This window comes from Syngnathus leptorhynchus, chromosome 2 (assembly GCF_054491065.1).
Source record: "Syngnathus leptorhynchus isolate UIUO chromosome 2, UIUO_Slep, whole genome shotgun sequence".
Taxonomy (NCBI): Eukaryota; Metazoa; Chordata; class Actinopteri; order Syngnathiformes; family Syngnathidae; genus Syngnathus; species Syngnathus leptorhynchus.
This window is the reverse complement of record NC_141196.1, coordinates 11,910,021-11,932,766: the sequence shown is the minus strand read 5'-3', so window position 1 is coordinate 11,932,766 and position 22,746 is coordinate 11,910,021. Positions and strand designations below refer to the sequence as shown.

Sequence of the window (22,746 nt, the reverse complement as noted above, 5' to 3'; positions counted from 1 at the left end):
ACACCATTGTACCACAGCGACTCATCTGCAAACTCGACGAACTGGGTCTCAGTATCTACCTCTGCAACTGGCTACTGGACTTCCTCTGTCAGAGGCTTCAGGTGGTACGTGTTGGCGACAATATCTCAAGCAGCATCACGCTGAGCACGGGGGCCCCCCCCAAGGCTGCGTGCTCAGTCCGCTGCTTTTCACCCTGCTGACGCATTACTGGGCTGCAACCTCCAGCAACAACCGCATGCTGAAATTTGCTAACGACACGACTTATCACCGAGGGCGACGAGACTCAATACAGATCGGAGGTCGACCTTCTGGCCACGTGGTGCAGGGACAACAACCTCCTGCTGAACGTCAGCAAGACCAAGGAGATTGTTGCTGACTTCCGGAAGGGTCACACCCAACACCTGCCGCTGGCCATCGACGGTGTTGTGGTGGAGAGAGTGAGCAGCACCAGATTCCTGGGGGTGCACATTAGTGAAGACCTATCCTGGACCACCAACACTGCATCACTGGCGAAGAAAGCTCAGCGCCGCCTGTACTTCCTGCGGAAACTCAGGTGAGCAGGTGCTCCACCGGCCACCATGACCACATTCTACCGTGGCACCATTGAGAGTGTCCTCTCCAGTTGTATTGCTGTGTGAGGTGGTAGCTGCACTGAATACAACATGAAGGCCCTGCAGTGCATAGTGAACATAGCTGGTAGGAGTATTAGTGCTTCACTCCCCTCCATGAAGGACAATTACACCTCCCATCTCACCCGCAAGAAGACCACGATTGTGTGTGATGTGAGTCACCCCGCTCACACTGTTTGATCTTCTGCCCTCTGGGAAGAGGTACAGAAGCCTTCTCTCCTGCACCACCAGACTCAACAGCTTCATACTCCAGGCTGTTAGGATCCTGAACTCTCTTCCCCCTCCACCCTCGGCTGCATAACGTCCTGGCCTGCCTTTTGGGCCACGTTGGCTGCCTTGCACTACTCTCGCGCTATATTCTGACTGTCTGCTGTATGCGCACTTGCTCCATTTTTGCTCCTCTTATTTATTTATTTATTTATTTATTCATCGCTCTTGTTTTTTTATTGTATGGTGCCTACTTGTTTTTATTTTTTGTGTTTTTTTCTTGGATGTTTTGTTATGTCTTGTCACCGTGGCATAGTGGGAAATGCAATTTCCATCTCTTTGTGTGTCTTGGCATGCGAAGAAATTGACAATAAAGCAGACTTTGACTTTGACTCTTATAGGACCACAGCACAAACAGTTACAGGGGACCCTAAAGAGGACAAGAGCAATAGAAAATAGGTGGAAGGATGTAATTATTTTGTAGATTTTCTTGAAGTGATTGTAGCAAATAAAGTGCTCTAATTGGCTTCCACTGGCAGTGGTGCTTTTGATTCACTCTCAACTAGTCAAGGTTTGAAATAGAATGCTCTTTTCAAATTGTAAAAGATGCAATTTGACAAAAAAAAAGATTCACAGATTAGTTTGAATTATTATTGTAATCTGATGTCAGATTTACTGATGTATATGTCGTTTACACCACACCCGTATGGCGAAGCTGTACTCAACACTTGCAAGTTAAAGTGCACAATAAGGTAACAACTATCGTGGGAGTGGGGAAAAAAAGTCCTACAGATTAATTCATAGTTTATTTGCCTTTACTTTAGCACAACCCTGAGAACAAAACATTTGAAATTGTTTGAGCTTGTTCTCGCTTGTTTTTTTTTTTTTAAATACCTGCAAAGAGGAGCTTGAAAAATAATCGCTTGGTAAAATCTAATATTGAAGGCAAGAAATAGTCAAAACAAGTTCCTTTTGCAAAATCCTTCAGCCTTTTCTAAACAAGAACATTTTATCTTCATCTGCTTGAAGAAACTGAAAAGCGGGCTGTAATGCTGACAAACGCATCACGGCTCCCGCTTCACTCCGAGCAGCTGTAAATAAGGATGTACACCAGCAACAGCCGCATTGTCACATTGCTTGAGACGAGCGAGAAACAACCGTCTCCTCAACAGAAAGCCGCTAATTCCTCCAATTTGCGAAATTTAAACAGCAGCACACGGACGTGGTAATGAGCTAGGTTTACGGAGGCAAACAAAGATGGTGAGCGCCATCCATCTGCTGTATTGCTTATTTGCGCTCAGCTGACGCCGGGAGAGAGGCGGGAACATACCCCAGACAAATTGTCAGTCCATGTTGTGACTCACCAATCGTTTGCAAGCACATTGATTTCAACAGTCAATATTCAGCAGTGCCTTGAGATACCAGTTGATTTTCAGTCCATGCCCACTGATTTCGCAAATCATCCTTCACCGGTGTAATAAATGGAAATGTCATTCATCCTTTCCAGTCTGTCAACAAAAACCTTTTATAATGTGTATTTGAAGGCCGAAAACATATTGTCGGTCAACACAGTTTTTTATTCCCTCTACAAAGCCAAAGCCATATTTTCAATAACACCCGGAAGCAACCGCCGACTTTTCTGGTGCTGAGCTCATCTGAGCTGGACTGACGCAAAATGTAAAAGTGCGCTGTGGTCTGACAAGTCCACGTTTCAATTTGATGCCCCTCTCCAGCTTTTTCTTAAAGAATGTGGTGAAGGCAACACATCTGAAATGGGTGAATATTTGCAAAGACGCAAAGTTGATCTTCTTCTTGTACTTTAGTCTTAACTTTATGTTTCACTGTTTCTGAAAAGTACTCCTGTAATATACAGTGCTCTCTGTATTTTATTGCTTATACGATACGTAATTTAGCTTTAGGGGCATTTAATTGGGGATTTTCATGTATCGAGCACGCAATGCAAGAAGTGTGGCACGTTCAAATGTCCTTTGTCGGAATAACTATATATAATAATTAACGCCACGCAAATAAGTTAGGCTCCTTGTTTCTTAATGTCGGTATTAATGCTGTGCTCCTTTTAGTCACTTTTTAAAAAATAACAAGGAGTTGCTCAGAGTCCCTCCTACGATACAAGGGCATTCCCATTTCCTCTTAAAGAAAATCCAATCAGGAATCAATAGGGTGTCAGTCTATGGTAAAAGCATTGGTTTCAGTACACTTCCAATAAATTCCCTTCTCCTTTAAAGAGGCCACATGATAATAATGCAAAGAGAGGGCATCAACACTATTTGTTGCGTCTCACTATTGACTCGGAGGCAGACTAATTCTTATCTTGCATCATTAATGGAAGGAAATGTTAACAGCTTGCCAAAGAATGAGCATTGAAATGCTCAGAAACTGCCCAGTCCTGCTTTCATACTGATTAATTATTTACATTTGCTGTGAAATATTCATGTCGAATGTCATGGCTTTAGGCGAGCACACAAAGCTTGACAGTCTTTAAAAGGATGGAGCGCAGCCCGGGAAAGGTAATTCCAGCACGCTACCACTGTCTCGGAGCGCCCGGAGGTTTAGGAGGTGAGATTTTATTTGGGAAAATAATGAGAGGACGACATCACAGAGGTGGATTTATTAGAAAAGAAGGTCATATAGCCTCGGGACAGCAGACGCAGTGTTCAAAGTGCGCCAGACACCGACAGCCATCCTATTCCTTTTGACAGCGTGCGCTGTCTGTCTGTACTGCTGACCTGTGGCCTTAAACTCAATGTGGTAACAAAACTCCTCCACGGGAACATGTGTCTTCTTTTGGAAAGGCAGCAGTAGTTTACACGCTCTGCTCAAAGACTCCATCCCGTTGTCACTTAACGTATCTATCAAAAATCACGTGGTAATGTAGTTCCCTTCTCTGCCACGACTCCACCGAGCAGCACCAGCCGGAGCGTGCAAAAAAACACTTCTATGCCAGAAATATGAAGCATTCAAATCAAACCAGTAATGCTACCACAAACCACGGTACCTAATTATGAGACCTGATGCCGCGTGAAGACGTCGTCATACCCTTGAAATGTCTGGACCGTCGTAAACCGCCTACCCACTGTGCTCCCGACAGATGAGCTGAACCAAATCTTATGCACCAAGTTCCAAATGAGGTTGCCAAATTAGCAATTTAACGATGAATACTAATTTCAGTTTGAAATATGACGACAAATTAGAGATGACATAGACACATGCAGATGTCTGCTTATATCTTTTTAACTCGTGAAAAATAATATTTACATACCGCTATAAATAGTTTTAGTGTCGTGTTTTCAGATCAGGTTGATTTTTATTGGCCAGCGGCAGTCTCAATGTATCGTAAAGTGATAAATGGCTAACAACATAATCATCCCCCTTGCCTTCTCCAATGTAGATTTCAAGTAATGTTTTTAGTCGGCCTGTTTGCTTCCCTCTTCGCCATCATTGATGTGTTTGCAGCTGCGTCAACATCTGTTTGCAGCAAATAAACTGTAATCAAGACCACCTTCAAGCTGACCCCTTTACTGACGCACACTGTGTTACAGAACAAAACGCGTGCATTCCAAATACAGCTTGTGTTCTTACAATAATTGATCTAGAAATTGTACAAAATGTTTAGTGCTGAATTGAGCTCATTTTTATGTCTACTGCCCATGCAATGAGGCACGCTCTAAAAGTATGGCTGCCGTGATGGACTGAAAGCTATTTTGTCTTGAAATAAAAAAAAAAATCAATGTTGATTCCTTATGCAATACCTTCCACAAACATGGTGTACATGAAGAGATTGACAGACTAGTTGACGAGTCGACTCGCGTGACGTCGACTCGTCATTAATCATCCCACTTTGGTTTGCGGAGGAGGCAGTATCTTTGCAGCAACAGATAAGTGCCTGAAATAAGACTAGTCCGTCACCTTAATTTATTGAAATTGTTTTCTGTTTCTGAATGCGCAGCTTTACTTAAGAAAACCTGTAAAGAGGAAAGGGAGCGGAATTCAATAGTAAACATAATTTATATTTGGTGTGCTTTTATTTTCAGCCCAAACAATCAAAGGGAAAGTATTAGAATGGGTTTCACCATTTGTTCAATTTGCGTGAATTGTTATCTGCTGACCCAGTGATGTACAGGATAGTTTTTTTTTTCTTCTCTAATTGGAAAGTTCACCATTTGATCAATCTGTACAAACATTACCTGGCTGGTCCAGCGACTAGTTGACATTGACTGAACATTAATGACAGTAGTGCTGATTAATAACAAAAAATCTGAAGCCACACAACTCCTAGCGTTGATGCTGTGCCATTTTTATTTATTTTTTATCAGCTGTCATTTGCCATCTTTTTTTCCCTCTCCCACTCTCCTTTCTTGCGTCTCCCTCATACAAATTCAAAGCAAAGCTCTCCTTTGAAAGTCGTTTGAGAAAGATTGAGCCGGACTCGTCAGCTCAAGAGCCTTTGACGAGATGAACTTGCAAAGGATGTGGCTCTCCATTGTCCTGACTCATCTGCTCATATAGCCATCAAAACATTTAGGTAAAGAATTTGCAGGCCTCTTCACGTCAACAAAGACGAGCCAACCCTGAGTGCTCAAAAGATGCACAAATACTCCCGCAAAATCCCACTTCAGTCAAGTTTGCTTACAAATTTCAAATATAAGACTACAATTCTAGCTTTTAGCAATTTTCATGATTGTTTTGTAAGGAAACGGACTATCTTTGGCTTGGGCTTCTTTAACCTCAGTGTGGGCCTTGGCAATCTTATGTAGAGACATAAATGATATGATATGTATAAGCCCCTCGACGCTATATGCGCCAGAGTGACAGACACAAACAACAGTGGACGCCAGCCTCAAAGAACGCTTATGAGATCTGCCATTTTCATCCAACGCTATACAGGATCCGTTTTTATTCTTTTGGATTTTTTCCAATTCACATACCAACGTCCTGAAATGTTTTATCATTGGAACAAGGTGCACATCTGCAGTCAGTGTTCAATCCCAAATTGGGCAATTTACGCACAATATTGAAAGACTGAGGGGGAGAGCGGCTTTTAACCACAATGCTACAAATAGTGGCATTAAAACATTTGCAGTTGCACAAAATCATATGTGACTGATTAGGTCGCAGTTTGAGGCCTGCATCAAATAAGGCATCCTATATTATACTGTAATTTTATCTTGGAGTGTTTTTTTTAAATAGCTTTTGATTTCAGTTAGTATGACCAAGTGATGCTTCAAGTTCAATTAAAAAGACTATTTTGAGTTCTTTTTCACTAAAATGTTGTAAAACTTGCTTTTCATAATAATTCAGAATTTTGTTTTCATTAAATACTGTCATAATTGGAAGATTTACGACTTAATGTTTGATGACCTAAAATAATCATGCACACTGACATTGTCAAAATCTGAGAAAAAAACGTTTGGAATGCAGGGTTAAGAAATGATGAAAAATACATCACAAATGCCTTTCCCATATGTGAGGGAATGGGCTAAATGTACTGTAGAGAACAAAGCACACACGGGCATGCATGCAGAAAACAACCACTTAAAACATCGGAAAATAGGGGCGCTATGGAAACTGGCTAGCCTAATACCAGAGAATACTGTCATTTCCAATGTTCCCATGTAAAGTACGGCACACACTCAACCAGTTTGTGCAACAGCGTGAGAATACATGTTCATGCAGAAAGCACACTCCATGACCACTGAACTTTGAGTCTCTTTGGATTGTTTTATATTTGAGCCTAGCGGCGCACTGTATTTTTCCTCCATTTCTTTACGACATTGCAAAGATGAAGAACTTTGACTTCCTGCTGCCTTTCAATGCACTTTTCTTAGTTCTGACTCCCACCAACTCTTTCAGATTCATCGAATGTGCTATTTATGTCATATGACGTGTCTCTGAATAAAAAGTTTTCCTCTTCCAAGTAATCCCCTTGAAGTCTCCCACAGTTTTCCAGAGCATTGTGAATCAGCCATGATATGTCCTGTCACAATGCCCGCTTCTTCTCGCACACAGAAGAAACCAAATGCTGTACATAGATGTGCTAGTTGTATTTTGTTGTTGTAAACTTACTGATCAATGATCAGCACCAGAATCCTGATCGTGTGAAGCCTACTTCTGGCCCACAAACTCATAGATTGTTGTTTGGGTTTAAAATATACCTCTTGTGACACCAGTTCTGGATATTTTCTGATACACCTCCAGACTTTATACAGCACCCTAATATACGATATGCTTCTTTTGTAGATCTATTAGCTTAATCGCTGGATCGGGTTTCACTTTCATGGTAATTTTCTCTAAGACCCCTTTTTTATTAGTCAGACATTGACCTCATATATCCCCTCAGCAACCTAATTGCTTCGGCTAATTCAACACTACAATAGTGCAAAGGATGTTTAACGGCCTAATCTGTTAGAACTAATTCTTTGGCGGGCCGTTAAGGACCACACACACGTGCACACCAGGAACCGTCATCTATGTGTGTTTAAGACTGAACACTGTTTAAGGATTTGAAGTCATTCTTATTGTCTGTGAGAGATTTTGGGCACATCTGATGTCTGTTTGACTGACAAACACAGCCGAATGCTATTGTTCTTTTCATATCTTTTAATTTAACACTGCCTAAGGTGCCTATTGTGCTTCTCCTTTTGGTTAATTGTGTTCGGAATGGAGTGTTACGTAAGCAGCGCTCCTCTTCTGCTGTCGGATCTGAATAAGAGGAGATCAAAAAGGGGGATGGAGGCGGGGTGGAGAGGCATGGAGGAAGAGCGTTTACTGCCTTCTCTTCTTCATTCACACCACATTCCCTGCACCGCACGACTTGGAGTCTCCCGTTCTCCCTCCCTCACTTGGACATTACACTTTAATCTCGTGTTCTCTGCTGCTTTCTCCATCGCAACCTCACCCAACTCATCTGGCCTATCACTCTTTAGCCTATTTCTTTTTTTTTTTTTTTGTCAGTCCATCACACGTCCACCCACCATTCCACTCTGCCTTTCTTCATTAATCCAGTGTCCTGTGCAGCTTTGGCAAGGAGCATCTCAATCTAATCTGGAGTCACACTATGGCCTGCAATGACTACTAATCCCCTGCTTGTGTGTGTGTATTTTTTCTATATATATATAAAAATATTTTATATATATATATATATATATATATATATATATATATATATATATATATATATATATATATATATATATATATATATATATATATATATAATTGTGTGTGTGTGTGTGTGTTTACTGCCTGAGATGAGTTGAGCAGGGTGTGTGTGTGCATGCGTGTGAGAGAGAGAGGGAGAGAGAGAAAGAGGAAGGGAGAGAGAGGTTGCAGGTGCTGCAAGTAGAACATAAGAAGGGCATGTCCACTGGGGAACGCACACAGGCACAAACACACAATTTAGTATGTCACACAAGTGACACAAATGTGCAGCAAGGATGAGAGAAAAAAAAGCCCACGCAATTCCTCAAAGTATTATCTCTCACTTTAATCTTACCAACTGTCTCTACCCCCCCTCCCAACCCTCGGTATATAAAAGTAGATACGTTCAAATGCACGGTTCTCATATTTAGCATCAGTAGGCTGACAATAAAAGAAGAATAAAAGCTTTGAAAAAGCGCAGCCTGCATTCGGAAGCTCCATTAAGCCGACACGCATCCTACCTTCGCCCCCACGTTTTCCTCTTCACTTTTTGACTCCCGCTGGGTTTCCCGTGACAAAAGCATCCTCTAACCTAGTACGCGTTTAATCGGCTCCGTCAAATCGCGATGGAGCGACTTCTCCTCCCCTGCACCGACCGAGGCTCATCCAGCCCTGCGATGCGCACCATTTGTCACCCTCACCTTAAACCAGCTCCACGTCGCAGCGTTAAAGCGAGAACAGATAGACGCACTCACCTCGGAGGAAGTGTTTTCGCAGCCACGGTCCACTCGAGTCCACTTGGCTGCCCTGCAAGTCCACAACAGCATCTCGTCATCGCGCACACCACCGTGCAGCCTCCTCTTCCTCCACCTCCTCCTCTTCCTCGTCAAAGGGCGCAGTGTCCCTCCCTGAGCGCAAAATAGCGGCGTGCGCGCGCCCAAAAAGTCTTCTTTTTTGAACTGACTTCTCTAGCTTCTCGACGCAAAGCACTTCTTGACTGGAACCTTAACCTGATGCGTTGAGGAGTAACTTTGCTCACCTTAAGCGCACTTTGCTGTCTGCTCCTCCTCACTCGCCTGATTTCTACCGGGCGATGCGCGCGCGTCCTTTTGCAACGCGCGTTTGTCAGCGCTTGCGCGTGTGTGGTTTATGTGCGTTATGGATGCGTGTGCATTCAATGCGTGCAAGTGCAAACCCTGCATTGATATTTGTGTGTTTATACTGTCGTGTGTGCGTGCGCGCGCGCACGCCCTCGTCAGTACCCGTGGGTCCAGTGTGCGTGACTGTGCACATGCATTACATATCCTATATTGAGTAGTGTTCCCCCGTTATATCACGGAGAGCGAAATTTCAAATTTTTGCATTGAACGTATTTCCCTATGTAGTGCACGTGTAGACTACGCTATGTGTCTTAGTGTGTGTGTGTGTGTGTGTGTGTGTGTGTGTGTGTGTGTGTGTGTGTGTGTGTGTGTGTGTGTGTGTGTGTGTGTGTGTGTGTGTGTGTGTGTGTGCATAATGGATGCATATACGTATTGTGTAATTCACGCTTTTACCGTGAATTATTAAAAATATTTTGCATATTCATATGCACTAATGTGTGTAAAACAAATGTGTTTGGATACAATTCAATATGTCAAATTTGTACATGTGTGTGTGGTATTTGAAGGCTTCTCTGGTATTTGAAGGCTGTCTGTTTTATTTCTTTTGACTTGGAATGTTTATATATATATATTTTTTTGAGTGTCTATGGTGTGTGTTCGGTATGCATGTGTGTGTGTAACTACTTTTACTGTGCTCTATGAGCTCAGTTACAGGTTCAGCAGGTCGCCACGGTCCAGTGAGTACAACATCTCACTGAGTGTTAGTCTGACAGGTATACACACACACGCACATGTGAAATGTGTGATTTTAAGGCTGACATGCAGCCAGTTTGGAGCCTCCTTTGACAGCTGGTTTGAAGTCATATGGGACTACAATGTGTGTCATGCTTGCCAAAACCAATAGAAGACTTAATAAAAACACATGCACTCGGTGACACTTTGCTGCAGTGGGGAAGTCATCTGTGGATCACCTCTTCATTCAGAATGGGAGCTTGATGATTTTTAACTGCTGCAAAGACACATCAGTGTGTGCCTTTGAGCCTTCACAAAAAGCACACTTTGCCCCTTTGGGTGCTGTGTACTGTACACAACAATGCCCCTCTCTTAAGACCAGGGTGTGATAAACATCCACTCCCATGCCAAGTTAAAAATAAACATATTTTAATGGGCATGTCTCAGAGTAGCCGTAGAGGCCTGGATGGGCCCCTCGGGTCTCAACCAGGGTGCAGACACATCACCAGCACCCTCTGGTGCCTTGCTTGGCTCAGCAGTACTACCAAATAAAGTGGTCTATATGTAAAAAAAAACATTTTTGTCACTCTCTGGGTGTGGGTATTTAAACCAAAGTCCCTGTAAAAATGCTTTTTCTGTTAAACATACCAAATCAACATGTGGTGGCCATTGGTGCCAATCAGGAGCTTAAAGAAAGTCATTGGCAAAAACAGCAACCGGTGGACTGGTCTCAGTTGTTCCTAGATATTACTTTGAATACAAAGTCAACAAAGAAATGAAATCCCATATATGTGACTCAGTAATTTGCAGTAATTTTAGTTTTTTTTTTTTTGCCGTGGATAAAAAATATATGCCTAAAAGTATTGTTATTCATATTAAATGAATGCCTTTAGTGCTTCCGAACTAAAATGACCACATCAAAGACTCGAATTAAAGCAGTTGATGAAATAAACACACTGGAGAAAAAGAAATAAATAGGAATATTTCTTGACCTCAAACAGTGACTTGGTGTTGCTTATGGTGTTCCTCAGGGTTCAGTGTTGGGTCCTCAGCTATTTGACTTGCACATAAAAGACAGTGTATCTAAATATACAACTAGTATTGTTTGCAAATGATGCAAACGTTTCTACAGTAGTGACAATTATAACCGACTTGTGAGCACAGTAAATTGAGAACCCAATCAAATTTGTATGCATCTTGACAAAATACATAATTCTACATGTAAATAAAAAACAAGTATGGATATTTGGTAAAAATGAAAGCAACCCATAATTGATGAACAACTCCGATGAAGGTACACGCCGAAACATGTCAGATAAATCAACCTAAAACATTTGTCTGTGATAAAAGAACCAGTAAAATAATGAAATAAAAATAAAAAAAATTCAGTCTACATGTGTTACTCACAATTTTATGTTCAAATATCCATTGTCATGTCTGTGTGGGCAGTCCTAAAATGTTTGCTGCGTAGATTGTTGAAGAGTTGTCATTAGTTCATGTCAGTAGTGTTTTCCTTCAGGGACTATCGTGAGTTAGTTCTTTATATTTTTATTAACTGGCGCGGCATTAAGAATCAAACATTAAACGATGCCGCTAATTGTCATTTGAAATCAGGTTTGGTTCTTTCATTTGCTTCCACACTTCCTCTAATGAAAAATATGGCAGTCATATTCCTACAGGTACTATTAGTGCAACCACTGTTGCTGTAATTTACGGTCTAGTTATCCCTTATGGTATCAACTTAATGGCGCTGCAAAGGCAATTATTTTCTCAAGTAAAACTGGGTTAAACCATCTATGCGCCACAATCTCTCAAATTCCAGATATAACACACACATTCCGAAATGATTTAGTGTCAAGAGGGAAGTTGACAAGCAGAGGCGAATTGAGGACTCAGACGAGACAACCTCACCGCGGTGTGACCTAAGTCATTGCAGTATTGACACGGCTAATTGATTATGTAACTATCTCTGTGATCGTCTTTATTTCCTCAGCCAAGCGTAAAATTGCTTGTTGCTTGCTTTGGACTATGCAAAACCTAATAAGCAGATTCCCCATGAAATGTTGCGAAATGGCAGCACGTATGCTCAGCAAGAATCCGTTTACCTGGATAAGATATTAACAAAGGAAATTATGACACTGCAGTGTTCTCACTGCGCTTAGATAGATGTTTCATCTCTGTTTTGTTTGGAGTCCCTTAATTTTTCTTTCTCTTCACACCAAAGAACAAATGGGAAGGCCGCTCCCCTCTATTTCGCGCATCTTGCATCGTAAATTTCCCTGACCTATACAACTGAAGGTTTACAGAGAAAAAGTTCTCACTTCTACTAAAAGAATAATTTTTTTTGTTCTGCTGTATGAGTCATCATTTCAGTGTGTATGCAGTTGCCTTCTAATATACAAGAGGACACATACATAGAGAAGGACGTGGAAATTTGTTACGACAGATTTGCATCCTTGGACACTCAAATGAAGTGTTGAAAATGCAAATCAAGTTGTTACAGGTTGAAAAGCATCGGTGCTGCTCTATTATTACCGTTTAAGCGACAAATATTTGAACACCGTAGCCCGATACTCACGGGCATATATTCTTTATCATCTGTGACAAACAACTGATATTAGATTCAGAATCACAATAAATTAATAATGTTGCACAAACTGTACTTTTTTCCCCCATGTACTTCACGAGTTTATAATGTACAATATTTTCTAGTGGTATATTCTTTTAAAGAGGGTAAAATTGATTAAGATCATTTCCAATCATTTCAATAAAATAAATGAGCAAATGAAACTCAGGTTTATGTGATATTTTTGCTTGTTGATCCTGAGTTTGTTCTGAGAGCTTCCTGGTCAAAACTGCCCAAGAAAGTGAGTAAACCTGGTGAACATCTATCGCAAGTTGATATTTATCTCGTCAGCTAAGTGCATTAGTGATCACCAAATAGTTAATCCCTTTTGCTAATAAAGGCTTGTGTGGCGCACATATGCAATAAAAGTATGTCAACATGCTGCATTTGCAAGGCGACAACATCCAAATCAATTATTTACTACTCTGTTCAAATGCACTAAACTGCTTTAGGATATTTAAAGCAATATAAGCAGTGCTACTACCTCCTTGCATTATGGCCGACAATCCAATAGAGCAAGCGGGTTTATAAAAGCAATGACTGAATTATGAAAATAATGCATGCCACATAGCTAAATGGAGATGTAGTGTATATACTGTGGATCTTCTCTGGAAGACTTTTTGCTTCCTTGGCAATAGATAAACATCACTTCAGTTATTCAGCCGGCACTTTATCGTTGTGTCTCATTCTTACACTGCCCAGGGTGTTGTTTGGGACAATAGCAGAGCAAAAAGGCACTACCCTAAAAAAGTAAAAGCCTTTTCACAATGCACTTGTTTTTCTTGATGTTCATCATAGATTTGTCCAACCCAATTTTGGCGGTGCTGAAGGACACACCGTAAACAAATTCAAGTACACCCATAATTTGAGGTCTTTGTTTTAAAAGGTAAAACAAGCTTGGGAAGTGTAAAAACTAGACAATACTTGATGGAAATGTAACATTTTATCAACAAAAATACAGTAGGCTACGCCGCCCATTTAGATTAAAAATGGTTTGATCCACCAATCCATCTGAGCTTGTGAACATCTCATGGCCAAACCCTGGAAGCAGGTGAGCCGTGATGGTTGTTCATTTAGCCTGTCTTGTCATTTTCATTTGAGATTGATTGAAAATCAGTGGATTATACTGCTGAATTCATACTCCGCAAACGCATGCGGTATTCATAAGAATGCCGTGTTAAGACTAGTGGAGATGCATCAAACTTGCTATTATAAAGGATTTTTTTTTTTAAATGGCTTCCCTTTTAAACACCAATATGTGATAAATTCCTTAACTTCTAGGACTCTTTAAGATCAACGCATTATTCGCCTTACTGTTTAAGTAGAAGTAAGCAGACCATTTTTTTTTAGCTAGCAAGGTTTACAGGTAGTCAGACAGTACGACTGTTCTATTAGAATTGAAATGAGAGAAACACACTTTTGACATGCAAATGTGTTAATATTACTGGCGATCAAACTGACAGCCTAACAGGAGCGAGCAGGGATGCTTTTCTCTCAACTGCTTTTACTCTGAAATAACTCCTAATAAACCCTCTCTTTATTTTGGACCCGCCTTCCGAAGTCGCTCTTAAACTAAAAAAGTTTCACGTGAAGGGCAGTCGTGTTCCATCCATACACAATGATTGGTCTTATCCACAGAGCATTGCTAAGTGCAGTGTGAAAGGCACTTTAAAAATGAACTTCTTCCTTTATTACTTTACTTTTCTTTTTATTTAATAAAAAAATGGCACCACACATGCCACATGTACAAGACTCTCTGGAACTTAAACAACAACCTAAGCTAAACATAGCTCTTGGGCTTCAACTCACCGATATTTTAATACTCGATTAATCTGATCAATTAATCCGATTTTTGGCTCCAATAACTACAAACATGAGTTTTCCTTACAACACAAACGCATGCAAAATTACTGAACGTAAGGAAATCATCCTCTATGAATAATTGAACTACATCAATGCGGCTTACAGAATAATTTAATGCAATCCTTCTGAGGTCATCTTGGAGTTTGCATTAAGTGGAGCTGGAGTCACTTACTATGCAGTTATACTGACAGTAAATACTCCATACCCAAACATATTTTGTCTGACGGACACAACTTTAACGACATGAATTCCTTATTTAGGTCCCTAAACTCTGAACTTGATTGCCTTGCCTCGTTCACCTTGGGTTTTCAGTTGGAACAGTTTGTGCAGCACGTGTGATTGTTCAAAACACAGGGTTAGAAATGATTGCTGTCCACAGAGTGCCCGGGTCCAATCGAATGAAGCCACTTTGCCATTGTATTCCGCCTTTGTGGAAATGTCAAAGTATTTTGAATCTAAAAAAAAAAAATGTTCCCTGAACATTTCTCACTATCGTTAGTGCACCCAAAATCTGGCGTGTAAGCAACGTTAATACGTATATATGGAGGAGTGGCGGCAGGGCGGGGCTGTGGCTCGGGCAGGGAATAGGCAGGGCAAATATTTGTCATATTCTTGAGACTAAAGAGCAAAAATGGCACCTCCCTTAGGTGAGTAAATGCCACGTTTTAAATGTTTTTTTTCTTTTTAGAAGAAACACTTGGTAGACTAAAGTTTGAAAATCATTGTGATGAGTATGCCAATTTTAGATTAAACAGAAGGTTTTGACATCTTGGATTGACGTCCGCTTTAAAGACACTTTGACAAAATTGATTGACATTCTCTTGTCAAAAATGACTCAAAAAGATAATGAACCCAAAAAGTAGAGTTGGCGGCTTGGCCACGGCGTCATGGGGTGAGCAGAAAGCAGCAGGCAGAAGTAGGAATACACAAACAAGTTGCTTTGGGAATAAGAGAGGGAGGGAGGGGGAGAAAGATAAGGCGGAGGGCTGCACAGTTGCAAAGGGAAAATGTTGCTTTAATAAAGCTTTGTTCTTAGGAGATTGGAGATTTTTTGTAAAGAATCATAATCATCATCATTATTTATAATTGAATCTGCTATTCAAACAACCCCCCCCCCCCACACACACACACACACACACGAGTGCTTTGTCCTCTTACATCGTCTTTGTCAAATCAACACCTTCCTCCTGCATCCTACCATGTTTTGGGGTATTTAGCTTGTGTCCTTCACTGAAGCATCAATCTCAGGCCCTCCAGCCTTCATCCCTTCATTCCTCTTCCTCTGCAGCCCACCCCCACCCCCTCACGGAGATTACTTACCTCCCGAGAAAGAAATACACTCCATCTTGTTGTTTTATGTTCCAGGCAAATTTAGTCCCGCGTCTTCCTCTCTCCACTCTCAACTCACTTTCACTTCATCTCTCTCCTGTTCGCGTGCTGGCTCCCCCCCCCCCCCCCCTCTCGCCTCATCCCTTGACACCTCTCCTCCTCTACTCGCTCCCCCTCTCTCTCCAGATGTACTTGTATAACTTATCACCCTGATGCGATAATTGGTGTGCCTTGGCAGCACGCTTTATTTAGTCGCCGCACCATAAGCTATCTCGATTAGTCTTGTAATACTGCTGAAGAGGAAAAGCTGATTTAATATAGTCGTCGCATAGCACTTTTTCGATTTGTTTTGTGTATGTGGATTTAAACTGACGCCGTAACACTTCCACACTTCAAGAGTATCGACGTTACTCGCTCGGTCTAATTAACTAGGTTTCAGTAATAAACCTCAGCGTCGTCATGGTTACCTTCTGACACTGTCTGCATTTGAATGGACTTTATGTGTCCTGCAATAATAGTGTTTGTTTTGCTCATCTTTTTTTTTTTGCCAAGCAGATTCTGCCTCCCATAAAATATTTTTTCATTGCATGTTATGTCTGGCTACAATGAAACAATAAAACATGGCTGAGAAAATCAGATAAGGATCACTATGAGCTTGAGTCAACCTAACATGATGGGATAATATTAATATAACAATGTAAGATTGTAATAAATGCCAAAACCTCAAATTGCCTCCCTGCTTGTGGCTTGAATTTGATTCAAACAAATGTTAAATGGATAATCTCTCCACATGGGACAGTTGAGTCTCACAAGGGAGCCTCCTTGTTTAAGTCACCCTTTGCCAAGAGGCCTCATGCCAGTTGTGGATGATTCATCAGACGAGTTAGTTCAAAAGACAAACTCTCACCACTGTCTCTACTCATCACGTTCCACTCTTTCTAATGTTCACCATCCCCCGATGCCTCATTAATTTTATTAACACTTCATTTTTTTTCCCCACATCATGCTTAAGCGCTCTAATTTGTAGCTTGATTTGGTGGGATTGAACTGAATTTATAGTGACTGCGTGACAATGGTGTATTTCAGGTCCAGTCTCTTCTGGAGCAGCTAGATCTAATGAAGTAGAACCCAGTTTAATGTGAAAAATAACACCTCCCTATTTAGTGCCCCATTCATTTCTTGATGACTAGAAAATATAGTTGTTTAAACTTTTTGATGAGATTTATCAGATGCATGAACTGGAACTTTTGTAAACACATTTGTATATTCACAACCATTAATTTCCATGAAATCTTTGCCGCTTTTCCACTTTCACAATTTTTTTATGATTAGCGTTAACGTGTGTCTGTGGACGTGCGTTTGATTGATTTTTCATCAAATTCTTCCACGCTTGCGAGTTATTCCTCCTCAAACACATTTTTCAAAACAACTTCAAAGCGTTCTAAACTGTAATGTTGCCATGAGTGTAGAAGACTGCAATCTCATACGCTTTGATTCTGCAGCCTGTGTTTGGCTATTTAATTTTGGCTATTTATTAGAGGAACACTTAAAACGAATCATTGTGGTAAATTTATGAAGCAACAATCATTTTGCAGTCAAGTTGGTGTGGATGGGCGAATAAGTTGAATAGTGACTACCATTAAGTCTCGTCTCATTCTTCAGACGACCGCCATTTAGAACTTGAAAAAATATCCGGGCTGAAGAGCCCTCTCGGACAGACTGCGACTGAGAATTATTGACATTTTCGCAGTTCACAGCAACATGCAAGACAAAAGACAATCTGGAGATGTGTGAAGTACCAACGGAAGAGGAGGTAACGATGAAAAGATCATAGCGGATTTTCCTCATTCAAAGCCAGCGTCAATTTTTATTGCATCGCTCTTCCGACGGTCAACAAATTGTGAATCAGCACTTACTACTAATCCAGATGTGTTTCACTGGAGATATTGTACACTCAACGGTAACAACAGAATATGAACAGGATCATTTCTTCGGCAAATAGAAAATATGAATAGGAAAATATTTTAGATACACTCTCTCAAATTTATTTCTACTATATGTACTCCAATTCCACTTTAAATGGTGGAAGTAACACTATTACTGCCAGCCGTTTTCAAAGTTGAGTTCCCTATTGTACATTGGCAACATTTTTTGAGCATTTTGACTGTTCTTTCAAGACCCGCAGACATTTGTGTACTTGGACAATATAAGCACCAAACTTACAGAAGAAAGACTAGATTCTTTCTTTCACTGGATTAATTCCCGTTGACCCTGGCGTTTTCCGTTTTTTTTGTAATCAATAGCTGGACATGGGGCTGGTTTCAGCAAAAACATATGTCTTAAAAAAACAAGGAAAATAAGGAAGTCAAACAGGGATTATCAGATCGTTTTCCCTTTGTGACCCTTCAAACTCGCAAAAACAATACTGAGAAAGGATTTTTGATGGCTGAATAATTCATTTCCATATAGACACCTTGGAAACACGCCATAAGCAAGACGGCCTCATCACATAGCCCAAGTGTGGCTTTTTTTGTTTTTGTTTTTTTGGTTTACAGTGTTGACCATTCACTCCATGATTTGCGTCATCTTTTCTCTCGATTGAGGCACACACTTTCTGCTACCTACTGCACCACATAGTTTGTAGCTAGCATGCAGACGTCGTTATTACTGTCATTTACAAACCTGAAGCTGAACAAGACCCTCTTGGATGCCTACCCGTAGTTGACGAATATATTTCACCCTGAATAAGTACATTTGTGAATCAATTGAGCTGATATTTCAGCATTTATTCATTTTTTGTGGCATTTTTGTGGAGTGCTGTGCCATGAGAGTTTTCTAATGCAAAATGAATGTCTTGCCTCGATTGTTGGGAAATACTGCTTTCGTGATTTTAATATGAGCATAAACGTTCACCGGTGCCCCAATTCAGAAATAAAAATGAATTATTATGTTTGTTTTTTTTGTATTTGACTTAACACACAATTTCGATTCAGACTCTTGAGAGTTTTTTTTGCGTGTGATTAAACTCCAAAGATGCTTTGATTTATGATTGTTTGCTATTATTTTGATGAATGTACTTGTAGGACGATTAATGATAATTGGTTCTCCTTGCCTGTGTTTCAGCCAACCAGACTCTGCTCGGAGGAGGTGGAGGTAAGTCATAACTCGTCTAAACTGTTTGTTTAAATCATAAATCGTCTCAAGTGTTTGTTCTACGTCTGATTGGCTTTGTGGTGAAAGCAGTCCATTGTGGGCACCAAATCATTCAAAAATGTTCATCGTTTCATTTGTTGATACAGTGCAGTTTAGTCTCTGAGGATGTGTTTGGTGACATTCTGCTCTTTGCTGTCCATCTTTCTGCTCCGGGGTGCGTGCAGTCAATAGTCATTAATGGATGTGGACTGTTGTGGGTATAAACAGCCATTTTTCAGTGTATTGTCGACTCAGTGCTATGCGACGTGTGCGTAATGTCGGGCGTCTGTGGTTAATCAATACTTGTAATAAATCTCTTCTTCTCATGCGGCAACATGCGCAATAGCTGTTTTGTGGGACTTACTGCCTTTATACTTCACTTCACGGCAGGCCTATTTATTTACAAATTCACTTGAGGCAAATTTTCAAATCAAGAAATGTAGCCGCATTAGTGCCCAGTAAACGGACATATTTTTCCCAGTATCTTGCCATTTCAACAGCACACTTCAAAACAACACCACCAGCAATGTGGGTCGGCTATTTTCATTCATGCTATCAATGGGCCCATGGCCTGCTAATTGAATAGCACTCTTTATGATGTCACTTAAAATTGTGCAGCAACAAACCTGCATGTGTCCTTGAAATTGTTATTAGAACGAATGAAAACTGTACATAATCAAATGAAAACTGAAACTAGATTTTACGTGCATAAAAGCAAATAAAATGAACTCAAATTACAATAAAAAAGGCCCTCCGGTATGGCCATACAGAAAAAAGGTCAAACAGTTCTTTAGTTCAAAAGAAGGAACTTGACTGACAATGATAATGCCATTAAAGCATTCCCCCCAAAACAAATGGGTTTTGTGTGGGTTTTCTGTGTAGGGTTCTTCATTCACATGTTCGTACAAGTCTGATGTGTTCTCCTGAAGTGCACACACACACACACACACACACACACACACACACACACACACACACACACACACACACACAAAGAACTCACTGATTTATATATATATATATATATATATATATATATACCAGCCAGGCCTCAAGCTATAAAAATGAACAGCAGTCTCTATGGTGGTTCTCACGTACATGCACATCGATGCACTTCAGTGGCTTCGTTTGATGTCGTCCTGAAAGTCCCTGATGGCTCTACGAGACAGATGGTTTCTTGAGGCCAACACACACACAAGCACACGTACACACACACACTTCATTTGCAACGTGTGAATTCATTAAACTTGTTTAGAATCTTCGCGCTGGTTTAGTTACTGTCGCGTTCTTTGGGTGCTTTTACATTTAACCGTTGCATCTGTTTTCATTTGGCCGGAGGAGAGTCCTGTTTCACTCCGCCGTATGTCCATGCATCACTCAGCCAAAATTTGATTCCTCTCGTTGTTTTCTTGGTGTATTTATTTCCCTCTGTCACTTTTATTCCACCTCCATGTCCTCGGGGGTTTGTGAAGGCAGATAGAGCCTGTCGTAGGTGTTAATTGGGCAGAGGGGACGAATGGAACAAAAATGAAGGATGGGAGAGAATGTGGGATTACAACAACAAAATCAAGATCCAATCACCTTTGCGACGCAGCCACCGGGGACAGATGGATGCACAAGCAGACCCGGGTGGGGGAACCAATACAAATCACAGAATAATCGGTTGGTGTACATCATCACTGACTCATTCGCGTCATACTTCAGTTGGATGCGATTTTTGTCAGGGTTGAGGCAGCAAAGGTCCTTCAGGTGCTCTATGCAGTCTCAAGGCTTGCTGATCAACAGCCATACACAGCAACCCAAACTTGCCGGCAGCATTTTGACACTGCCGGCATATCAGTGCTGATATGAGGGCTGAGCTCTGTCTGCACATGAGCAAGCAAAGTCAAGAGCAGGAAATGAACCTTTTTTTCCATGTCCAGCAGGCGCACTCGCTCATTTATTCACAGGCTTATCTCCCTTTTTCAGTGTTTCACGAGTTGATTGCTTTCTGAAGCTCAGGAAAAGCCCAGATGTCCAGTGGATGTGCAAACCAGTGCTTTACCTAAGATAATGTATTTCTTCATATGGGCTTACACAAACAAAAAGAGACACTCCAGATTTTCTTGTTATGAGGTAAATATCAAACGAACTTCCAAAAGAACTAAATTAAACTGGCAAGCTCCACCTGTTTCTTCATGCATCTCAGGTGGTAGCCATTTTGTCACTTGCTGTGGACTGAAAATGACATCACAGTTTCCCGGTCTCAAGTCACAACCAATCACAGCCAATTTTTTGAAGTTGTACGATATATGAATGAACACAACAGTACCTTTCAAATGTGGCAGTATTATCATATACGTATTTTAAATATTTTACATGTCCACTGGCTATTTGTGTTTTGGTTTATTTTGATCTTTTATGCCTTTGATTTTTTTTCCTATATAGAATATCTTACAAAATAAATGGAAAAACAGTCAGGGAAAATCAGCTTTCATTCAGTAATAATATACTGTATGTAATGATATTAATAATATACTGTATATAATTATATCAATGACATAAATGATTAAGAAGTATTATTTGATTGGCTTACCTAATGAGAATTGATAAGGAGTTGTAGCAGTATCAATAATGGAATCAGAACAGTTAAATTTCCATTAATTCCCATCCCTACATACTGAATTGACTGCTTTACACATTGTGCATCTCTGCGCTACGGTAAATTGGAAATTAAGGGCGCACTCGCACTGGGCCGAATACATTAATTATATGACACGGCAGTGTCGCACGCTTGGTCATGAACTGGCTGCCTGTGGGCTTTGACTTTTTCCATGTATTGCATAACGAAAGGGCCCCGGCGGCCGTTAGCGCTGCGCGCACACACTAATTCACAATTTACGACACCACAGACCTGTACAATGTGAGTGAACCTTGCGTTGTGTGGGGAAATCAAAAGAGACACATTTTGAGAGATGTGTTGTTATTTTGAAGATCTATTCGACATTTTTAATGTCGGGAGTTGTACTGATTTCAGCTTCACGGTCATGCTGGGAGTTTGCACATTGATATAGTGCCCTCATAAATGCTATTTTCTCAACTACCAGGCGTTCATTGGGGGGTGAGATGTTTATTAAAGGGTCATGACTGGGCGATGCGGCCAAAACCTTATGAACTATGTGTGCGGAGGTCAGCATCTAGTTTTGTTACGAACCAATTTAAAGTGTTGAAAATATCTAGAGAAGAAGTATTTTTGCATTCTCGCTTGAACACCTGAAGTGTTGCTTTAAAATGGAATGTGTGCTGCTGTTGTTGTGCAATGTCTTTTTAGGCAGGGATGAAAAAGGTTAAGTTGGACAAATTTGAGTGAGGCAGATTTTTTTTTTTTTTTTAAATCGATAACTGTAATGTTTCAGTGCAGAAGGAAGGAGTCAGCCATGAAGGTGAGGCTTACAGATTTATTCCTGCCTGTTACACTGCATAATTAGATTATCGTTTTATGTAATGCATCACTCATAGCCGTACAACTTTTGGAAAAGGTTTTGGGAATATAATTTCACCGCAGTGATGTATTTTTGAGGGCTATCGATAGCTAAAGTTCTTTTGGCTGGTCGGTGGGTTGGCGTGAGGGCAGATTGATCTTAAGTCCATTTCCGACCATCTTAATCAATGACAACATCACACGGAGACTTCATAGCATGTGAGAAAAGGAACGGGATTTTTGGTTGCTGCTGTGTCAGTTAGTACACAACATGGAATGGGAAGGAAACAGATTTATTGTCACTGCACACGTCACGATTACAGAGCAACGGAATTCACTTAACAGTGGCAACACGTCCAAGAGACAAAAAACAATAATCAACTAAGGAAGAGACAACAGAGAATCCATTTCTCTGATGAAAAAGAAAGGTGGGAGGTGGAAGATAATATA

The 22,746-nt window shown here is 40.7% G+C and overlaps 1 protein-coding gene across 8 annotated transcripts in view; it reads left to right on the top strand.

The window, feature by feature from the left end:
* Positions 1–22,746, top strand: part of macrod1 (mono-ADP ribosylhydrolase 1) — a 113,528-nt gene that overhangs the window by 51,227 nt on the left and 39,555 nt on the right. For all 8 annotated transcript variants that reach the window (XR_015065508.1, XR_015065507.1, XR_015065509.1 and 5 more), the window contains exon 4: positions 18,768–18,797. Coding sequence is in view for 3 of the 8 variants with exons in the window: in XM_085905904.1 (XP_085762030.1) it covers positions 18,768–18,797 (30 nt within the window). In the remaining 5 variants the exon portion in view is untranslated. The remainder of the gene's footprint in view (positions 1–18,767; positions 18,798–22,746) is intronic.